This window comes from Podarcis melisellensis (assembly GCF_964234715.1).
Source record: "Podarcis melisellensis genome assembly, chromosome: 7".
Taxonomy (NCBI): Eukaryota; Metazoa; Chordata; class Lepidosauria; order Squamata; family Lacertidae; genus Podarcis; species Podarcis melisellensis.
Genome location: NC_138539.1, coordinates 22,365,187 through 22,383,609, shown reverse-complemented (window position 1 = coordinate 22,383,609; position 18,423 = coordinate 22,365,187). Strand labels below are relative to the sequence as shown.

The window sequence follows — 18,423 nt, the reverse complement described above, 5'->3', positions numbered from 1 at the left end:
CGCTATGGAAAATCGCTTAGATTTTTTTTTTGCTCTCCGGCACCACCTGGTGTTGCATGTTTATAACGCATTCAAAATGCTGTTTCTTGACTAATGTAGCTGAGTCCATGGTTTGTTTCTCCCATTCATTAGTCAGGCAATAGCACAGGGGACAAGATCAGCACATTCTTAGTAAACCATTAACTGCTGTTTACCATGACATGTGAACAAGGCCGATGTCAACTTCTCTTCTATTGTTTTTCAAAGAGCAAAAAACCATTATTTGGACTCTAAACTGAAATATACACTTACCACCAGTACAGGTTATTCTCCAGCTGAGCACAGGTATAAAGAGCGCAGCAATGCAGGGAAACTATCCGCTCTCCTTGAAGTTCAGAGTACGTCTGTGCTGTATGTTCTAGTTTAGAAGCTACAGAACTCAAGGTTTCATCTACCCAGGTAGCTACCTAAAAGGAATAGAGCACAGCCCCGGAGTGGATCTTAACACAAATATGACTTTGTATTCATGCAGGGCACGATACAAAACAATGAGAATATAATCTTGAGATTATTCAGGTGCAACCACTTCCAGTATAGTGCTTTGAAGTTTTGCTTCAATCCTTTTTGTTCTAAGCATGCCTTGGCCCTGCTACAACCATTTTATCAAGCCAGAAGTAGTTCACATTATCACAGAACTCCCCCACTGTACCCATGTCTGCAAGACTTTGTAGACAGTCACTCCTCACTTCCTTGAAATGAACAGGAAGCTTTCGTAGGTGGAGCCGTGATATGCATCCAGCAGAGAGCACAGAGTGCCTGGACTTTATTTAGAAATCTTGATCTCAGAATATTATGCTAGAATATTTGGATTAGCAACTTTTAATACAATGGACTAACTACTTGTTAGTCACTTGAGACCAAGGGGAAGTTTGTCATTAAGGAAGACAAACCTATTTCTGAAACCTTAAGTGCTACATTTCTATGGAAAATAAGCTTTCTAAGACACATGGACAAGAATAACTCAAGACCCTGCTTTATATCAGGGATGGCTACCCTGTTGCCCTCCAGATTTTGACAGCCTATAACTCCTGTCGGTCTCAGACAGTATGGCCAACTGTCTAGGATGATGGGAGCTCTAGTTCAACAACTTCTGAAGTATCACAGGATAGCCACCCCTGCTTTACACATTCTCTACTTTTACAGCAGCTTCATTTTTTTCTTATAGATTATTCTTCTAAAGAAGCAAAGTTTCTTTAATTTTGTTACTAGGCCAAAGTCTTCTCAATTTTAACAGCAAACAGAGTCAAAACATTCTTTTATCTTCTTTCTAGCGTGCCCTGGCTTGTTTTTGTGGTGAAAAGTTCTTGCTTCAAGGTTATTCGCAAAACCAATCTCTGCAAATGATTTGCTCAAGGCCAGCTGTAATCTTTTTCTATAGAATGGCAATGCAAGGGGGAGATTAAAAGCACTGAATTTTATCCTCAGTGTTTCGTACCTTATTGTTTTCTGTGGCAACAGTTGCTCTGATGCTGTTTGCAGAAAGGAGGACGATCTTCTCGTTGGTTAATCCCAGGGACACGGCACGTGGGTGATGTATAGAAGGATTCTTTGAAACAAAAATGAAGCAGACAATATTTTAAAATGCCGCCACTGAAATATCACTTGTGGCTACCAAACATTTGGCAGGGAGGGAGACCTAGTCTTTGTCTCTCTCCCAAGTCATAACAAGGGAACAGGCATTACCCCATACCAAGAGCAATGGTATACCTTTTGCCATAGAAGCAAATGGGCGCTATTCATATATGACAGAACGTTACAAGGAAGCCAAGCAACACATCAAAGAGCCCCACCACTTTGCTATGGCTGCTCCTCTCCAGCTCTCAGGTTGCTGCTGCTGCTGAGGGGAAGGAGGAAAGATGCACAATTTCAAGCACAGCCGGAGGCAAACCTTTCCTGACTGACTTTCTCCCAGCCACTGAAATCTTCAATTAAAATGGCGAAGCTGCTAAGGAAGAGGAACTGGCAGTGGCTTTCCAGATCCAGCACTAGGCGCAGAGAGCTCACTATTCACACTGAAGTGTAATCAAAGCAACAACTGTAATGTAAAAGATTTTCCACATCTGCTTTGATACCATGTGGATGACTGCACACAAGACTGAACTTCTGAATGTGTATTTGTCCTGCAAGACAACGCTATGCTTGGTAATTGTTTATTTAAAAATTCAATAAAGTTTGAAATAAGAATTTTTAAAGATGCACAGGAAGCTCTGTACTTTTTTTAAAGCAACTACATTTTTGTATACAAGAGATTACCACATCTTTACAGAACATAGCTAGACATACCTGTGCATTTCTGTAAGGTTCAGATTCACTCCATTTCCACTGATACAGCTCCCCTTTACTGCTCACTGCCACAAGCTCAGAATACAGAGCACCAATAGAAATAAATTTCATCCCATCCTATAAAAGCAAACAAGTGAAGCTTAAAACTTCAATATTATGAGTGCTAAACACTCACATATATTATAAATTCATCACAAGGAAAAAGAGCTGTTCAGACCATTTGGTGTCTGTGAGAAGTTGACAGGTTATCAGACATAGTTTTATATTTGGTAAAAATAATTATTTTAGATTGTATTTTATTTTTGACCTTGATAGGGTTTGGGCTGTATCATTAGTGGGTTCTGTGTAATTTCAGAACTGAAATGTAAGGGGCTTTAAAACCAAAACAGCACAAGTGACTCTTGAAAGATTTACCAGGTAATGTTAACTTCTGTACACTCAGTGGTTCAATGGCTGTAGATGAAGAAATGAGAAAGGTTTTACAAACAAAGGAACACGTGTAGTAGATTATATGGTCATTCCTCTAACACTGGCTATACAAGTGGAAGAGTTTCTAGTTATATTAGGACTGAGAAGTGTCCTATACAGAAACCTATCCTTGGAGTAATATAGAAGAGGTGTCACAAAGGAGGGTTTGGTGGCCACCTGAATTTAAATTACCAGGTAGTCTTCATTTGCTTAATTCAAAAGAAATGACAGAATGTTTTGTTGTCATCTGTAGAAACCTCATCTGGAGAAGCTGAAGAAATGCTGTTGTGCTTTGAACAAATTATTTAATTATTAAAATCAAAGCTTCTGAGTAAGTCAGGATTTTCAGGAAGAAGACCAAGCTTAGGTATGATAGGAATTGCTGGACTATTGTGCATGAAGTGAGGAGGTCATTTGTTGAGATGAAAGAAACCATGGAATTCCAAGATTTGGAGAGAATATATACAATGGAAGCAGCAAAAGAAAACCAGGTGCTATGCAGTTTTGAACACATATTATGCTTGCATCAAGAGGCAGATAATCTTTTTGGAAACTGATCATGACCGAAACAAACTGAGAGCCTATTTTGGAATTACCTTTACATTCAGCCTAACAGCTTTCTGATAACCACTTGAATTGGTGTAATGAAATGCTGTGACCTTTCAAAGGAGCGTAAGATATTTTGATCCAAATTCTACCTGATCATCAAGGATTAGTGATGCATTCTGTTAATCCAAAAGACTCGACTGAACTTTGGACACACGTTTTACATCTTGCCCTTCCATCTTCCCCCGCCATTTAACTGCAAGTACTCCAAAAATGTTTAAAGCACATAAAGTTGCGGTCAGTTCTCTTGTCCCACTTCTCTTGCCTTGCTCTAGGCAGGGGCATTATAGATCATGTCGCAGCAAGCCTCCTCATTCTTCGATTCTCCAAAGAAGAAGCAAGCCAGGAAGCTTGACTGATGACGCGTGTCTTAAACTGAACCCAGGAGAATACAAATCCAAGAGAGATGAGAATGGAATAAACAGGCCCACAGCTTAATGTTCCTGTGCTGGGCATCTCAGGTTAAAAAATAAGCCCACTGCATCGAGTAAGATTCTGCTAATTCACAACAGCTGTAGCTCAGCAACTGAGTGCATGGCTTGCATGCAAGAGGTCCCCGATTCAGCTCCCGCCAGGTCCTCATGCAAGGACTGAAAAGATCCCTGCCTGAAATTTGCAGCTTCCTCTAGACTCCACTGTTCTCAAGACTCTCCTGCACTTCAGATACCCATTTAATTATATCTGCTGCTTTGTGAAAAGGCTACTTCACAGTACGTACCCCCAAAATATTGGAAGCAAATAATGAAGGGGAGCAGATACTTCCCTACACTAATTAAGAGTCCAGACTGGCTTTCAGTCTTCTGGGAAAGGAAGGCACAAATATAGGAAGTAGTTTAAAAGGCAAAATAGCTCATGTCCATTCAAATAGGACCACTAGCAATAGTAGAGTTCTTTAAGCTAAATGTATATCATATGGCCCACTCCCTCTTCACGACATTTGTTCCTTAGAAGGGCAGGGAGGAAAAGAGAAATAGGTTCATGGCTGTTTTTTATACCATCAGAGCAAAAGGAATCATTTTCAGCTGACACTAACAAATAATCGCACTTCTCGAATGAAGGAGGACAATAACAGCAACAGTGTGAAGATGAGTTCTTTCATCCGCAAGGCGACAGAAAACAAGTGAACCAACTGGTGAAAGGGGAAAGAATAGACAGAAGAAACGCAAAGGATCAGCTTAAAAAAAATATATCACCCCACTGCTTCAAAGGATGGCAAACGCATTGATAAAGACAGAAGAGTACTTGTTCAGGCTCCCAAAAAATATCAGTTGACACAATTTTCTGTGCAAGTGAAAGGGATGCTAACTATAAACTACTTAAGGCAGGAGGCCTGTGCACACTTCCATTCAAGCAACTCCCTTCTATTAAATTCAACAATACTTAATTTTCCAAGTGAATGAGTTTATGATTGAGCAACACGTCAAAACTGAAGTGACATGAACACGAATGATCCACATTCAATGTAAACATGTCCATAATATAGGATTTACATGCAGGGGCATTTGATGAGGAAGGTGGCAGGGGGAGGAAAGAGATAGATCCACATTGACAGACAATACAATATATTCCAATTTTGCATTTTTAATAAAAATAAAATACAACCAAAATACCTTATCCGGCCACCACTGCAAGTCCTCTCCTAAAGAGACCGGGCTTTGGACAGGTGTGTTCTTCTTGTCAAGGTTTGGCTCCCCTTCTTTGCTTGTAGAGCCTCTTTCATTATCAAATGAGGCTCCATCAAGCCACCTTCTTTCACGCAAACGTAAAACGGACTCACGTTCACGCAACAGCTCAGAGTCTCTCTCTAAGGGAAGAAGGAGAACTGGTATGCAATTGGGTCACACCAGTGGGATAAAAGTAAGCCACTCTCTAGTAAAGACCCTTCAGGATGCAACTAACAGCAGTTAAAAACTACTTATAGATTTCACTTAAGTGGAAATATAAAAATGACATGCAACACTCAAAATATTAACCCTTTCAAGCATATGTACTTTGGTACTGCCAAAATAATTTGAAATGCAAGAATGGGACTAGAAATAAAGTTCAAAATCTGAAGTTTCAAGCTACTCAAAAAAATGAATTAACAGAAGGGGAAAAAATACCTCACTGTTTACTTAGGATGAGATAAAAGGTGATTTAAGATTTTTATAGTACCATATGCAAAGAGTATATTGTGGGTGATCTTATCAAAGAACAGCAAGAAAAATAGATGCCACCAAACAAGGCAATGTCTCTTTTAGAGACTTTTTAAGCTAACCAAAAAGGAGTGTTTATTAGAGAGTCTCAGAATTTTTCCCAACCACCACCACCACTTGAAAAGGTTAAAAAACAATCTTAAACTTCTGTAACATTTGCTAATCCAACCCCTTCATTTAAACAAACATATAGGACTTGCTTTGATTTTTAAAAGCTTGTGGCAAAGTTGCTTAAGTGAAAATTTTTGTAGTCAGACAACGTTCTAAAAAAAGATTTTTGAAGGAGAATGTTCCTTACCAAAATGCTTTCCCTCCAATTGGCCTAAAATTGTCTAAAGCCAGTACTCTCCAGTTCTCTCATACAATTAAAATTTTAAGTCAGGTAATCAAGCTAAATATCCAAGTCAAACATACATGGAAAATAAGGATTTTTTCATCTTAACATAGAAATAACCTTAGAAAGGAAAAAGGGAGTGATTTAAGAAAAGTCAGAGGTTGAATATACGTACATGCACATAATGCATTTAACATATGAGTCTTCATTTGTATTGATAAACTTTTTAAGAACAAATCTCTCGTCTTTCCTCCTTGCTCTCTTTTTCCTTCTGGTATCTGTCATGTCATTCTCTTCCTTTATTTCAAAACTAATCTCCACATAGCTTACTTCTCTTCTCCCTCCCTCCCTTTGCTCTACAGCCCAATTCCTAACAACTTTTCTTTTTATCTCCCATGACCCATCTATTCGGACTAATGATGGGCCAAAAATCATCTCCCACCCTAATGGTAGTGTTCATGCCCCACGAAAAGGTTTTGGTGGCTAATTTTCTGCAACCTTTGGGGCTGGTAAGGCAAATTCAACAAATTGAGAAAGGCCTCCCTCTACGATATGAGGTGGTGGAGGGTTCCTTATGCTTCAAAAGAAAAAAGTTAATCAAGAAACAAAGGTGGTTTCCTTCTGCTTAGATATTCAGGTATAGGAATATCTAACAGAAAAAAATTGGAATGGGCAGAGCAATACTCCATGAAGATCAGGATAGAGGTTGGATTAACAATTGGCAAAATTGAGCTACAATTGACCGTCTGTTGATAGGTCCTATAAAATGCTAAATAGGAATGACTAAATCATGACGAGCAATTGTGTTCACTGCAGTAAAAAAATCTTCCATTTGAACAAAAAGGTAGTTGTGATAACGTTTTCCTTCATACTGATATCAGTAATTTTCAGTCTCTCTCCACTTCTGTGCTTGTATGAATTTTACTGCCATTGTTTACACCAGAACTATGCCTTTGGGTTAGGGAAAGGGGGGGTATACTTGGCGGGGGGGGGCTAATTTTTTTTTTTTTTTTAAATGAACAAATAGTAAAAGCATTAAGGAAACCCTCAGACACCTCAATATTGTATAGGGAAGCCCTCTTGCCCCCCCAAATCATCCAATATGCCCCCCCCTCAAAAGACAACTCTGGCTGTTCTAAGTCCACCCCTTCCCCATCCCCAAGATCACTGGAGGGAAATGGGCCAAATAGGTCAAACTGAAATACATTTAAAACAGCTTTTAGAGATGAAGCGTAGACTAGAGGATCGTGTAAACCTTCTCCCCACCACCTTCTGCATAAATTCCCCTTCTCTCCTCCTTCCAGCTTGGGAATTACATGCGGCCATTGCCAATCCAAGTTAAGATGAAACCAAGCATGTAATAAACTCATTCCAAGAAACCTAATGGTTTTGTCTCTCTTTTAATGTAGATACTGAAGACAAAGTGTGTGCACTCGGAGAGGTAGCAGGAGGCTGCATGTGATCCTGCAGCCTGCACTCAACACCTAAACCAGGGGTCGGCAAGGTTACCGGATGATGGGCCGGTCTACACTCCATCCGTCGGAGGATGGGCTGGAGCGTGTGTGCACGCGCACTCTTCTGGGTCAGAGGAGCGCCTGTGCGCCATCAATCCGGAAGCTGGCCCCCGTGCCGCACTGGTAAGAGCGGGCAGTGGCAGGGGTCACCATGGACCAGTTAGACAAGCCCCGTGGGCCGCTACTGGCCCATAGGCCTTAGGTTGCCGACCCCTGACCTAAACCCTAGCTTCAACGTTATGTCTGAACCATGTCTCAAGAATGATGACAAGGTATTTTGTTCTAATCCTCTACGTCACCTACAGAAACTGCATAATTTTATGATGCTAGGTTGGATAAATCTAACATGTCGAGAAAATTAAAATTATGCCTAATACGTACAGCAATCATTTTACTGATCCTAACTTGTGATAACACTTAGATATTCAGGTATTGGAATATCTAACAGAAAAAAAATTGGAATGGGCAGAGCAATACTCCATGAAGATCATGATAGAGGTTGGATTAACAATTGGCAAAATGTTATGGATACGCATAATAGTTATTTTTAAGAAGCTATGAAGGAATAACTAAGTATCAGATCTGGTATTACATTCCATACGCTTTTCAAGTCATGCTTAGAACTTGACGCCATACAAAGTATTCTGTCATTGCAATGGGTTATGAATAACAGAGATGGAATTTGAGCACTGCAAGCCATTTCAGAATGCAGTTAAATTCCAGCTTGCCTGACCTATTGTTGAGTATGTCATTATTACTACGCTTTGCAAAGAAAATGTTTACTCTTAGAGCAGTGCATAAGTAGCAGTGGAAGAGCTTTCAATGCTACCTACTGGAACAGATGTAGGACTTCTAACTATACTATTAGTTATGCCTCCAGACTCAGGAAGGCACAAAATTCCCTGTGTACCATGGATACTGAGCAATTGAACTCCCTTTCAGAATGTTGCATGAGAAAAACATAGAGTTTTTCAGTAAGTACTCCCTAAGTAGGCATGGTTTTTTAAAAATTGGCAGATTGCTTTTTGAAAGCCTCGTGCAGATTTTACCTGTCAAACTTTTCAAATATACTGCTAGCAATTAATTTCACACACTTACATCATACAATTTTTACAGCTTAATGCAAGAAATTTTATTTATCTATATTTAAAACAGAAAAGGGTTGTACACACAAAACTAAAGACAAAAATCACCAGCATGTGCTATAACTAGTGTACTGCACAGCAATGCTACTTATTTACAAAGAAAAAAAAGGTGCAAAATTACCTCGGGACGAGCTTAGCCTGGAAAGTGATGAGCGCCGAAAGGATGGATAACCAAAGTAACTAATATCTTCTGAAAACATAGCATCAGCATCAATAATGACACTTGGGTGAGCAGAATGTATGTCAGCATCCAGAAGAGACATAAGATCCTCTATAAGAGGAGACAAGGATCTGAGGTGAATTATCAGCTACTTGAAATATCATCTTGAAAGACCATCACCAAACAAGACAAATCCACCAACAAAAACTGATGTTCTGTTCTTCAGGTTCCCTAGCTTACGGATGTATTGCCTACTGCTCACATATGCGATCAAGCAAAATGTCCTGATTTAAGAAACCAATGTTAGCTATATCAACTGCTTGGTCTAAACTAATCCAGACATGGTTCAAAGCTGGAAGCGGTTAAACAATATAAAAAGAACAAGGCTCAATAAGTTTATGTTCCAGAAGAAAGCAGATAAAAGACTTCCTCCAAAGCGAATAAAGCTCATGTTTGCCTATTACTAAGACAATAACTTCCTAAACTGGAAAAATTTTAATAGAATCTACTGGAAAAATTTTAATAGAATCTACTGATAACTTCTGAAAGAACTCATAAGCATGCCCCCCCAAACAAACTCTACATTTTCTATCATGAAGTAACTGATTTTAGTGGTAGGACAGTGCCCCGTCTTTTAATACTCTATCTGGAGATGATAAAGATCCTACCTTAGGTGCTGGAAAAAAAAATCTGCCTTCCTGACTTTCAGTTAAATTCTATTAAATTTATTTTCCAACACAAAGCAGGATATGCTGTCCACATTGACAGCAGATATATTTTTTTATTTCTGGCAGTGTTTTTCAAGCTCTATAAAATCACACCCCGCTTCTTACATTAACTAGGCTTTCCATAGACATTCCCAACCACAAGCCTTGCTCTGGGTACTCATCTAGGTGCACTGAATGCGTCCACCCATCGTGGACATCTCCCTTTTAAAGTACTGGTAATCTCATTGAGACTGCCACTTTAACTTTGAGAAACCCTGATGTTTTCATACATCTGATACTAATTAAACGTGCAAAATTCTTTTCAGCTTCTTTCCTCCCTCACCCAAAATGTCCTTCACTGGTACCTTGCACCATCCCAGGGATCCCTCCACTAAGACAAGGAAACATAGGTTTATGCAATCCTTTCAGCGTCCATCCTAAGAATTACAACCTCAACACTAATTACTTTCAGCTTCTCTGCACATGGCATCCTCTAGAACAGTAGTTCCCCGCCCCCCAAAAAATAATCCCCACAAACCACTTGAAACTTGCTGAGGGTCTTGGCAGACCACTTCATAATTTTTCTGCCTGTTGTACCAACTGTAATGTGCTGTGCCCAATGCTATGTGATTTGTAACTGTGTTTTTACTCACATATCACAGGGTACCTGAATGAAGCTTGCAGACCACTTGTGGTCCACAGACAATGATTTGGGAATCCTTGCTCTAAGAACAAGGATGAAGAATCTGTGCCCCTACAAATGATGTTGGGACTACATGGCCAATGGAAATTTCACTCCAACAACATCTGGAGGGCCACAGCTTCCCCAACCTTGCTCTTAAAAAAAGGGTTGGAAATTTAAATTACTAGTAACCAGTGCTTTTTGTCTAGAAAAATAGGTGCTGGTATCCACCATGAAGCTGTTACAGTTAAGTGCCACACTTTTTAACAACAACAAAAAGAGGTGCTGGTACTATGTACCACACAAAACATTCCTTACACAGATATCACCAAATACCCAACTGGATAAATATACATATGTTAACTGCATTCTAAACATGCTAAAAACAACAACACCTATTTCACTATCTGTCTGTGAACTATTACCTCTGAAATATACCTAGACAAAGCTAAAGCTAATTGGGCACACCACCACTTGACCTCTTCCTAATGCACTGTTCAAAGCCTCCAACAGATGCTTATTTCATATGAAATCCCCCTGATAGAGTGATGATTGAGAATTTGAAGGTCAGATTAAAAATAAACAATAGAGCTGAACTCTCCTGTAAAAACAATGGAGTAACCTGGCTGAATAATTTTGCTTCAGTGCTGCAACACAGATTCCAAAAGCCACACCAAAACTACTGCTGCAGCTCAGAAGCCAAGTACTTTCCCATGACAATGGCCATCAGAACACAAAGTTAAGATAAATAAGCAAAGAAACCAGAATGTTGAACTCTGGAAAATTCCGTGTATATAGAATACCAGGAAAGGGGGGTAAATACTAAACAGCAAGGCTTTGCTCTCCAAGCAGCACCCTTTTTCATGCAGCCTCAAGACTGTTTCATGTCCATATTTTATCAACATGAGACAACTTTGGCAGTTACCTTTTGGGAGAGATGCACGTGCCCCAACGTGCACCTAGAATACCATCACCGTGTATCTCAAAATTGGGACTTGCTGAGCATCTATTGAACCTTACAAGGGATGCGATAAACCTCCCTGACCCAAAAGTGCTGTCAAGTCTATTTGAGGTAAAAGTATCGCTGTGTAAATTTTGTTTTATTTTAGTAAATTTTACCTAATTCATATTTAATGTCTCAAAGCAACAGAAGCATTACAACCGTAAGCACACTTTGTAGGAATAAAGGATTTTTTTTAATAGTCATGCTTTCAAATATGTATTTCAAAGAGTAAAAACAGGGGTGCTTTGTCTACCTGTCTGTGAATCATCTGCCACTGAGCTTGCTCAGTTATTCCCAACAACAAGAAATCACACAAGCAAACCAAGCCCTGCAAAAGACAGTCTAAGAGAAGAACACTAGCCTTTGAAAGGGGTTGGGGATGTAGGAGATACTCTCATCCCCCTTCCTTTTGTCTGTCACAGAAGCTCAAGACAAGAAGAATGAGATATGGAGACATGAAAAAAACTTTAGCTGAAAGAAAGGAGCAGATAGGGAAGATTTTGCTTGGGCATTTTATTAATATTTTAAATAGGCATCTATGGAAGATATGAAATTTAGCATCTAGGTTTAGAGATTGCCATAGTTCCTTATCTCAAAGGCAAGGCACAAGCCAAGAGGCAGAGCATGTTTATAGAATGAGAAACATGAAAGCTGGATGCATTAACAGAGCAATACTTTTGACTGCTTACTCAGAAGCAAGCCCCTACTATGATCAACAGAACTTTCTCCCTAGTTTAGGATTTCAGCCGAATATATGTATAGTCTTCCCTTTACACATTCAAAAAGGCCCAAAACGGCCAAAATTTGCACACCAACCAATGCAACAATTTTTAAAAACCTTTTTAAAAACAGCCACCAGGAATAGTTCACACAGGTTGGTATCCAGTCATTATCAAGGAGAGCTTCACATGGCTCAAAGTTACATTGTATAAATAGGCCCTTTGCCTAACAAGCACCCAGGTTAATTCTTGTCCCTGGCATATCGCACATTATGAATCACTAGCCTTTCACAACAACAGTAATGTCAACTGCTGTCAATATTAAAACAAAATTGCTAATTCTTCGCTTGTCAAAACAAACATGCAAATTATTTACAGTCTTCCCACTTTATAAGCTCCCCACTGTGGCCCTTTGTATTAGACAAGTCGTGCACCCTGGTTCTCCAGTATTTGAGGAGCAACACAGTCTAGAGTTCTACATATAGCGGCTTTGTGTGAAAGTGCATATGAGGTATGGAAAATCATGCCCCAAATAGGAATGCCTATCAATTATATAAAATGCCAACTTACTCAAGACTGGTACATTTTAAGTGTACAGCTGTTCTAGCATAACTGTCTCCTGATAGTTACAAAACAGAAGGTCTTAGCAATAAGAGCTCTTTACGCTTGGGGGGAGACCCTCATAATAATAATAATAATAATAATAATAATAATAATAATAATAATAATAATAATAATAATAATAATTTATTTATACCCTGCCCATCTGGCTGGGCTTCCCCAGCCACTCTGGGTGGCTTCCAAAAAAATACTAAAATACTGTAATACATCAAACATTAAAAGCTTCCCTAAACAGGGATAAATGATGATGGTCAAAGTATGTACAAGCTTTCGTTATACCAGACCTCTGAACTGCTGCTTCAAATCCAATAACTTAACTCAAGACATTCACTTCCATACAAGTTAACCTTACTTATGTCTTGCCTATCACTTTCTCTCTTATTTACTGGAACCAAAGAGCAATCAATATTTCTGTATCTCCATAGGGCACATAGCAAACAACACAAGGCTAACTCTTTACCAGCACTGCAAACTGGAAGTCTATTGCACTTTGACAGAATAACTTAATATTGCTTTTAATGATGAAAACAAGGAAACATTGCCCAATACAAACCTCCAGGAAGGTAAGATTCACTCGCTGTGTCGTCACCATCATCCCCATCTTCATCATCTCGGCTCAGCAAGTTGTTGACTGCAAGATTTACATCAAGATTTGTCCGCTGGAGCTCTCTGATAATTACACTCCTAGATTTTCCTTGTAAAACAACTTGTGCCTATACAAAATAGAATGCATTTTAAACATTGTAATTTTCATCAACAGAAACAAATATTTCTGGAGTAGTAGAAGTCAACAATATACTCAATATAAGCAGATATCATGTTTAACTGGAAAAAGGTAAACAGGCTGGTTTTGGATAATGCTAGTAAGTAATGTGAAGTCTCAGTAACTTCTGGCTGTGGAGCAGTTTATAAATCTGTAAAAATAAAAATCTATTGCTTATTTCTATTCTTTGCTGCTTAAACATTCCTTCGCTCCACTCCACAGGCTACTTTTAAAGAGGCTGCTGATGTTCCTTTTGGGGGACATCCTTAATAATAACTTTCTTATACCCAGTCTTCCAGGAACAAGCCTCCAGCAAAGACATGAAGGATTCATGCCACCCTCGCCTCAAAGCTCATGGCACACAGTGTATATATATATATATATATATATATATATATATATATATATATGGGTGATTCAGGACTCCTCTCGAAGTAGGTGGAAGGAGTGAGATTCTGACCCCTGCCAAGCCAAACCTCTGCAGCCCCTTGCCAGGAGAAGGGGCATGCCAAAACTTCTGACAGCAGCTGTATATTTACTTTCAAATCATGCTAGGCAGGTAACAAATGTGAGAACACGGTCCAGAATTTGAAAGAATAATCTCCTACCACATTAAACATTTGCTCAAATTGCCAGGGGAGGCCCTTCTGCTCATGTGGCTTCAGAGGTGAGGCTGGCTGGGGCACAAGGAAGTGAGTTCACCATAGCAGTGCCCAGAATAAAAACTTATGCAACATTTGAAGAAAAAAAAATGTCGTTCAGGTAGGCTTTGGTCTAAGACGCTGGAGATATTTCATCTGACATATTTTTACCTGACACATTATTTCTTTTGGATATTTGCTGTTTGGTTTTTTAAAGTATGATTATATAGTAGTTCATTTTTAATGAAGTATGCCATTTCAGTAACTCGGTACAGATACGGCAAGGATAAATATCCTGCCAGATAAAAATGATTTTCAGGGACCATTGTGCTTCTCTGTTCCTTGGCTGTACTGAATATGTCAGCGTGTGTCATATAGCACAAAGTCTGCCTCTTATAAATATATTAAAATTAGAAATTAGAAAAGTGATTATCAATTTACAAGGAAGATGTGAATTTACCATTAGAGAATATTAGTTAACAACTTAATGTGAATAAAATCAAAGTGTTCTAGTGCCCAGGTGGGGGTGGAGGAAGAGTCCAACAGAAAGAAGGCATAAAAATAATACAAACATGTGCAGTGTCTGAAGAAATTTACCCACAGGCATTATAGGAAACAGAAAGTAATCTCAGAGCAATTATCAATTATCCCTGGGGGTCCAGGGCCAATTAGACCAGTCTCAAAGGCCTGAACAACAAGCTCCATCATCTTTACACAATGCTAAAGAAATACTAACCAACTAACCTACTTTTAAAATTCTTGCTAACCCTCATGTCAACAGAAATTGTTCCTTCTCAATAATCTGTAGTCTGCCTGCTAATCTTTAGAGAATAGTCAACACAAATGTGTTTTCAAATTTTCGAACATTAAGTGACTTGCATTATGGGTGGTGTTTATTTCTTTATTCACTGAAATTTGGGCCAGGTGTTTTTCAAAGGCTGACTCAAAATATTTCAGTCCCAAGACCACAAACCAAAATGTGCTCACAGTCAACCTTAGCTTTACATGAATCTGATGCAGATACTCTGCCTTTTCTCATGTTTCCAAACATTGTGAACGTCTAAGGGCACAGAAGCATTCCACCTTCCTCCAATATATATACACACATATGTCAGAAACTTGCAAAATAAAGAAATAAATAAGCAAGCATCTCCCAGTTACTCATTTTCCACAAATTTGAAATATTTCAACACAAGAAAGATTCATACCTGTGAAATGAGTTCTTCTGGAATAACAGATGCTGGAATCACTGGCTGGGGCTGACTACCCAATAGCCCAGATCCTCTATCACGTCCTGTTCGAATAACTCGCGTTTGCCTCCTGGAATCTCTAGCTCCAGTTGATGATCTACCAGAGGATCCTCCTCCACTTCCTCCGACACCCGAGCTCCAGCGACTCCTGAGGAATTTTAAAAACGGCAATAGATTTATGTGTTTGAGCTATTTTACAAGCTATCATGTATCTGAATTTAACTGTTGACTACAGTACACTAGCCATGTACACTAGCCTTTTAAAATGAAGCTAGAATGTTTGATACAATGGGATCTTTTCTGTACAGCAGTTTTGCAAATGCAATTTCTTTAAAAGACTCCAAAGAATATAAATTCACAAGCCAGTTTGCATTAAGATTCATTTCTTTACTTTCAGCTTTTACTTTTAATCTACATTCCAGCCAACTTCTGAAATTGTTAACAATGAAGTCATTGCATACATGTGCAAAAGATCAATATGCTTATGTTTTCATATCCAAGAGCCATACGTTCTGAGTTACAGAATCAGACCGCTACACTACAAATAATTAAAACAGAACTCCCCCTATTAAATATGACATTTTCTATGCAAAACATTTAAATACTACCACATCTTAATGGCCATATATTGGTTAAAATTATAAATTGCATCAGAAATAGTAATCCTTCCAGTAAATATCTCCTTTGGAAGAAAGCGCACAATATAAATATCTTTACCAATAATAAGAGATAATTTATTTTAAAATACTTGTGTTAGTGCAAATGTAGATTATTTATGCGTTTTTCTTTTTCTAGGCTGAAGATAGGGCTTGTTTTAATATAATATTTTATTAACTGAAGACACTTGGCACAATCCAAATGTGAGGCTGTTCAGATATCTTGAAACTGAAGTAGTGAACCATTCTTGAGAAGATACTAACAATTGTTGCTGATGTGATACAAATGCAGCAGGTTTAACTAGAAATCCTCTGTTTACTTCTAAATCATGCTAACTTTCTTCAACAACATACCGGTAAATAACAAAAATGTCCGAATACAGGTCATGACACACATGCAGATATTTTTCCTACAAATGTTTTCATTTGTATATTTAATTTTAATCCCGTACTACAAAGCAGATTCATGCGACATTTTGAGTCAATTATGTTCCCCTAAAATGAAGTCATTGTTATTCAGGGGAAAAAAAACTAAAAGGACTACCCACAGTAGCATACATGTTTTTATTACGGTTAAAGTAAATTAGATTGCTTGCAATTGTAGATTTAACATTCCAAACTTAAAAGCTTAATAGCATTTTCCCATAAAGCTAGCTAAACTACTTCTGCATTTCGGTGGTCTTATACATACGGGAGACAATGTTATGTGTAGCCACACATAACCAAGCGCAAACAGATGGTAGCCTCAACCCTATCAAAACTTACCCAAGGGTGTTGCCTGCCAGTCTGCCCAGAGTTTCAGAACCAGACAGAAACCATGGGGAATCACTAGTTCTGCCTGGCCTGGATGTCCTTCCTGCCCCTGAGCCACTGCTCAACTTTGAACTGAAAGTAAAAGATGGTAGATCAGTCACAATACAATCCCAAACGGGTTACGAACAAAGCCTGGAATCCCAGGTTTAAATTATCAGGGACTTAGTCTGGTAACACACCAGCTTAAGCAACACCCTTGGGGAATCTTCCATACTTAGCTGCAGTATATGATGTTCTAATATGAAAAAAGAAAAGGCATGTGAAGCATGCCTAATGAATTTGGTGGTTGACAAAATGATGTCCTACTTAAAAAAAACAACAACTCAGTGTCAGGAATTATGGTAAGATTGTGAAGTATCTATATAAATGAATGAATATGCATTAGATTATAAATTAATATAATCGTGAGTTAATGTAATGCCCAAAAACCTGTTTAAACCAAACATTAATCATATCAGATAACAGTTCCCAAAAAATTAATTTTGAGCCAAATAATAACAACGTAGATCCAGAAAACATACCCTGGCAAGTAGTAAATATGTAAAAATGTAAGCTCAAACTTGAGTGATTACTGAAATAAATTATCTGAAGTAACTCGTAATGGCACCTATAACATTTAGGACTGTAAGATTCCGTTCTCATCATTTAATATAAAATAGGTCATTAGATTGGCCTTAATTTTGGCTAAGGTCTGTACAGCCATTACCAGTTTGCTAAAGCAAGACACCCCAAACATGGTTCTCCCACCTCTCGTTTCCATTTTCAATTCTGTTGATGGTTCAGAATCAAAATACCAGGAGACATGTGTTAGATACTTCTTAAATACACAACAAAAGTAGTCCTTACCCATCATTATTATCAGGTTTACCCAATTCCAATCTGTCTGGCTGAACTAAAAAGCCAATCCTGCAGACTCTACCATCCTAGATTTAAAAGAGAGAGTGTCCAATATTGAAACAATACTAAACTTTAATTATGCAAAAAATAAAAGTTTTCAGCTGTGGGTCAAGTTGGTCTAATTGAGATTGGGAAAACTATATTTAACTATATGAATTAAGTATCAGCACAATATTTTTGACAAACATATTTTGAACAAATTACCTCAAGGAGAAATGCAGCATGATTTGGTCCCACCACACACTGTTTAATAGTGGCCTGCTCCAATACATTCAAAGGGGGGTGGCTGAAAACAAAAAGCAAGCATGGGTAACAATTTTAAAGACTCCTTAACTCTGAGAAATAAACCAAGTGGAATATGGAATGTATAATGAATATAGCTTTAACATCTGAAATTGATTAAAGATGAACATTACTTGCAGCAACCCAATGTATTTTCAGCCATAAGACAAAAGAGAACAAAATGTTAAAAGCCACCAGGGAACATTATACTATATTTCAATAATGTATTTTCCAATACATATCTTTATGAGGCGGTGTTCCCCAAGTGCTATTTTCTAACAATAGCTGTGAAATATACAGCAGCCAGTTTTAACCCTGCCTATGCACTTCAATTCATTTAAGTGCTAAACTCATTTTTAATGCTAAACTCCAATTATCATCATCACCAATACTGATTTACTAATCACCTTCTAAACAACCGTCTTAGGTGATTTATACATAATTAAAAACAGTTAAGAACAGAAAAACAAAGACATTTAAAACAAGACAAAAAAACCCCAAGATCAAATAATTAATTTGGATACCAATGAAATAGAAAACCACATCCACGTGGCACTTTGACCATCACAAGTACATCAGGAGTTCTTCCTTTCTGCATTTAATTGGGCAACAAGACTTATGTAGTTAGGCAAGTAGTGAAACTAA

The 18,423-nt window shown here is 38.3% G+C and overlaps 1 protein-coding gene across 8 annotated transcripts in view; it reads right to left on the bottom strand.

Annotated features, from left to right (window-relative positions):
• UBR5 (ubiquitin protein ligase E3 component n-recognin 5) overlaps positions 1–18,423 on the bottom strand; it is a 66,654-nt gene that overhangs the window by 37,384 nt on the left and 10,847 nt on the right. For 4 of the 8 annotated variants that reach the window (XM_081918589.1, XM_081918587.1, XM_081918586.1 and 1 more), the window contains exons 3-12: positions 17,701–17,782; positions 17,446–17,522; positions 16,552–16,671; positions 15,089–15,278; positions 13,030–13,189; positions 8,706–8,855; positions 5,007–5,218; positions 2,323–2,439; positions 1,475–1,585; positions 292–446 (exon numbers count right to left, since the gene is read on the bottom strand). In XM_081918589.1, the coding sequence (XP_081774715.1) occupies positions 292–446; positions 1,475–1,585; positions 2,323–2,439; positions 5,007–5,218; positions 8,706–8,855; positions 13,030–13,189; positions 15,089–15,278; positions 16,552–16,671; positions 17,446–17,522; positions 17,701–17,782 (1,374 nt within the window). The remainder of the gene's footprint in view (positions 1–291; positions 447–1,474; positions 1,586–2,322; positions 2,440–5,006; positions 5,219–8,705; positions 8,856–13,029; positions 13,190–15,088; positions 15,279–16,551; positions 16,672–17,445; positions 17,523–17,700; positions 17,783–18,423) is intronic. The other 4 variants (XM_081918590.1, XM_081918591.1, XM_081918592.1 and 1 more) reach the window with 4 other exon arrangements.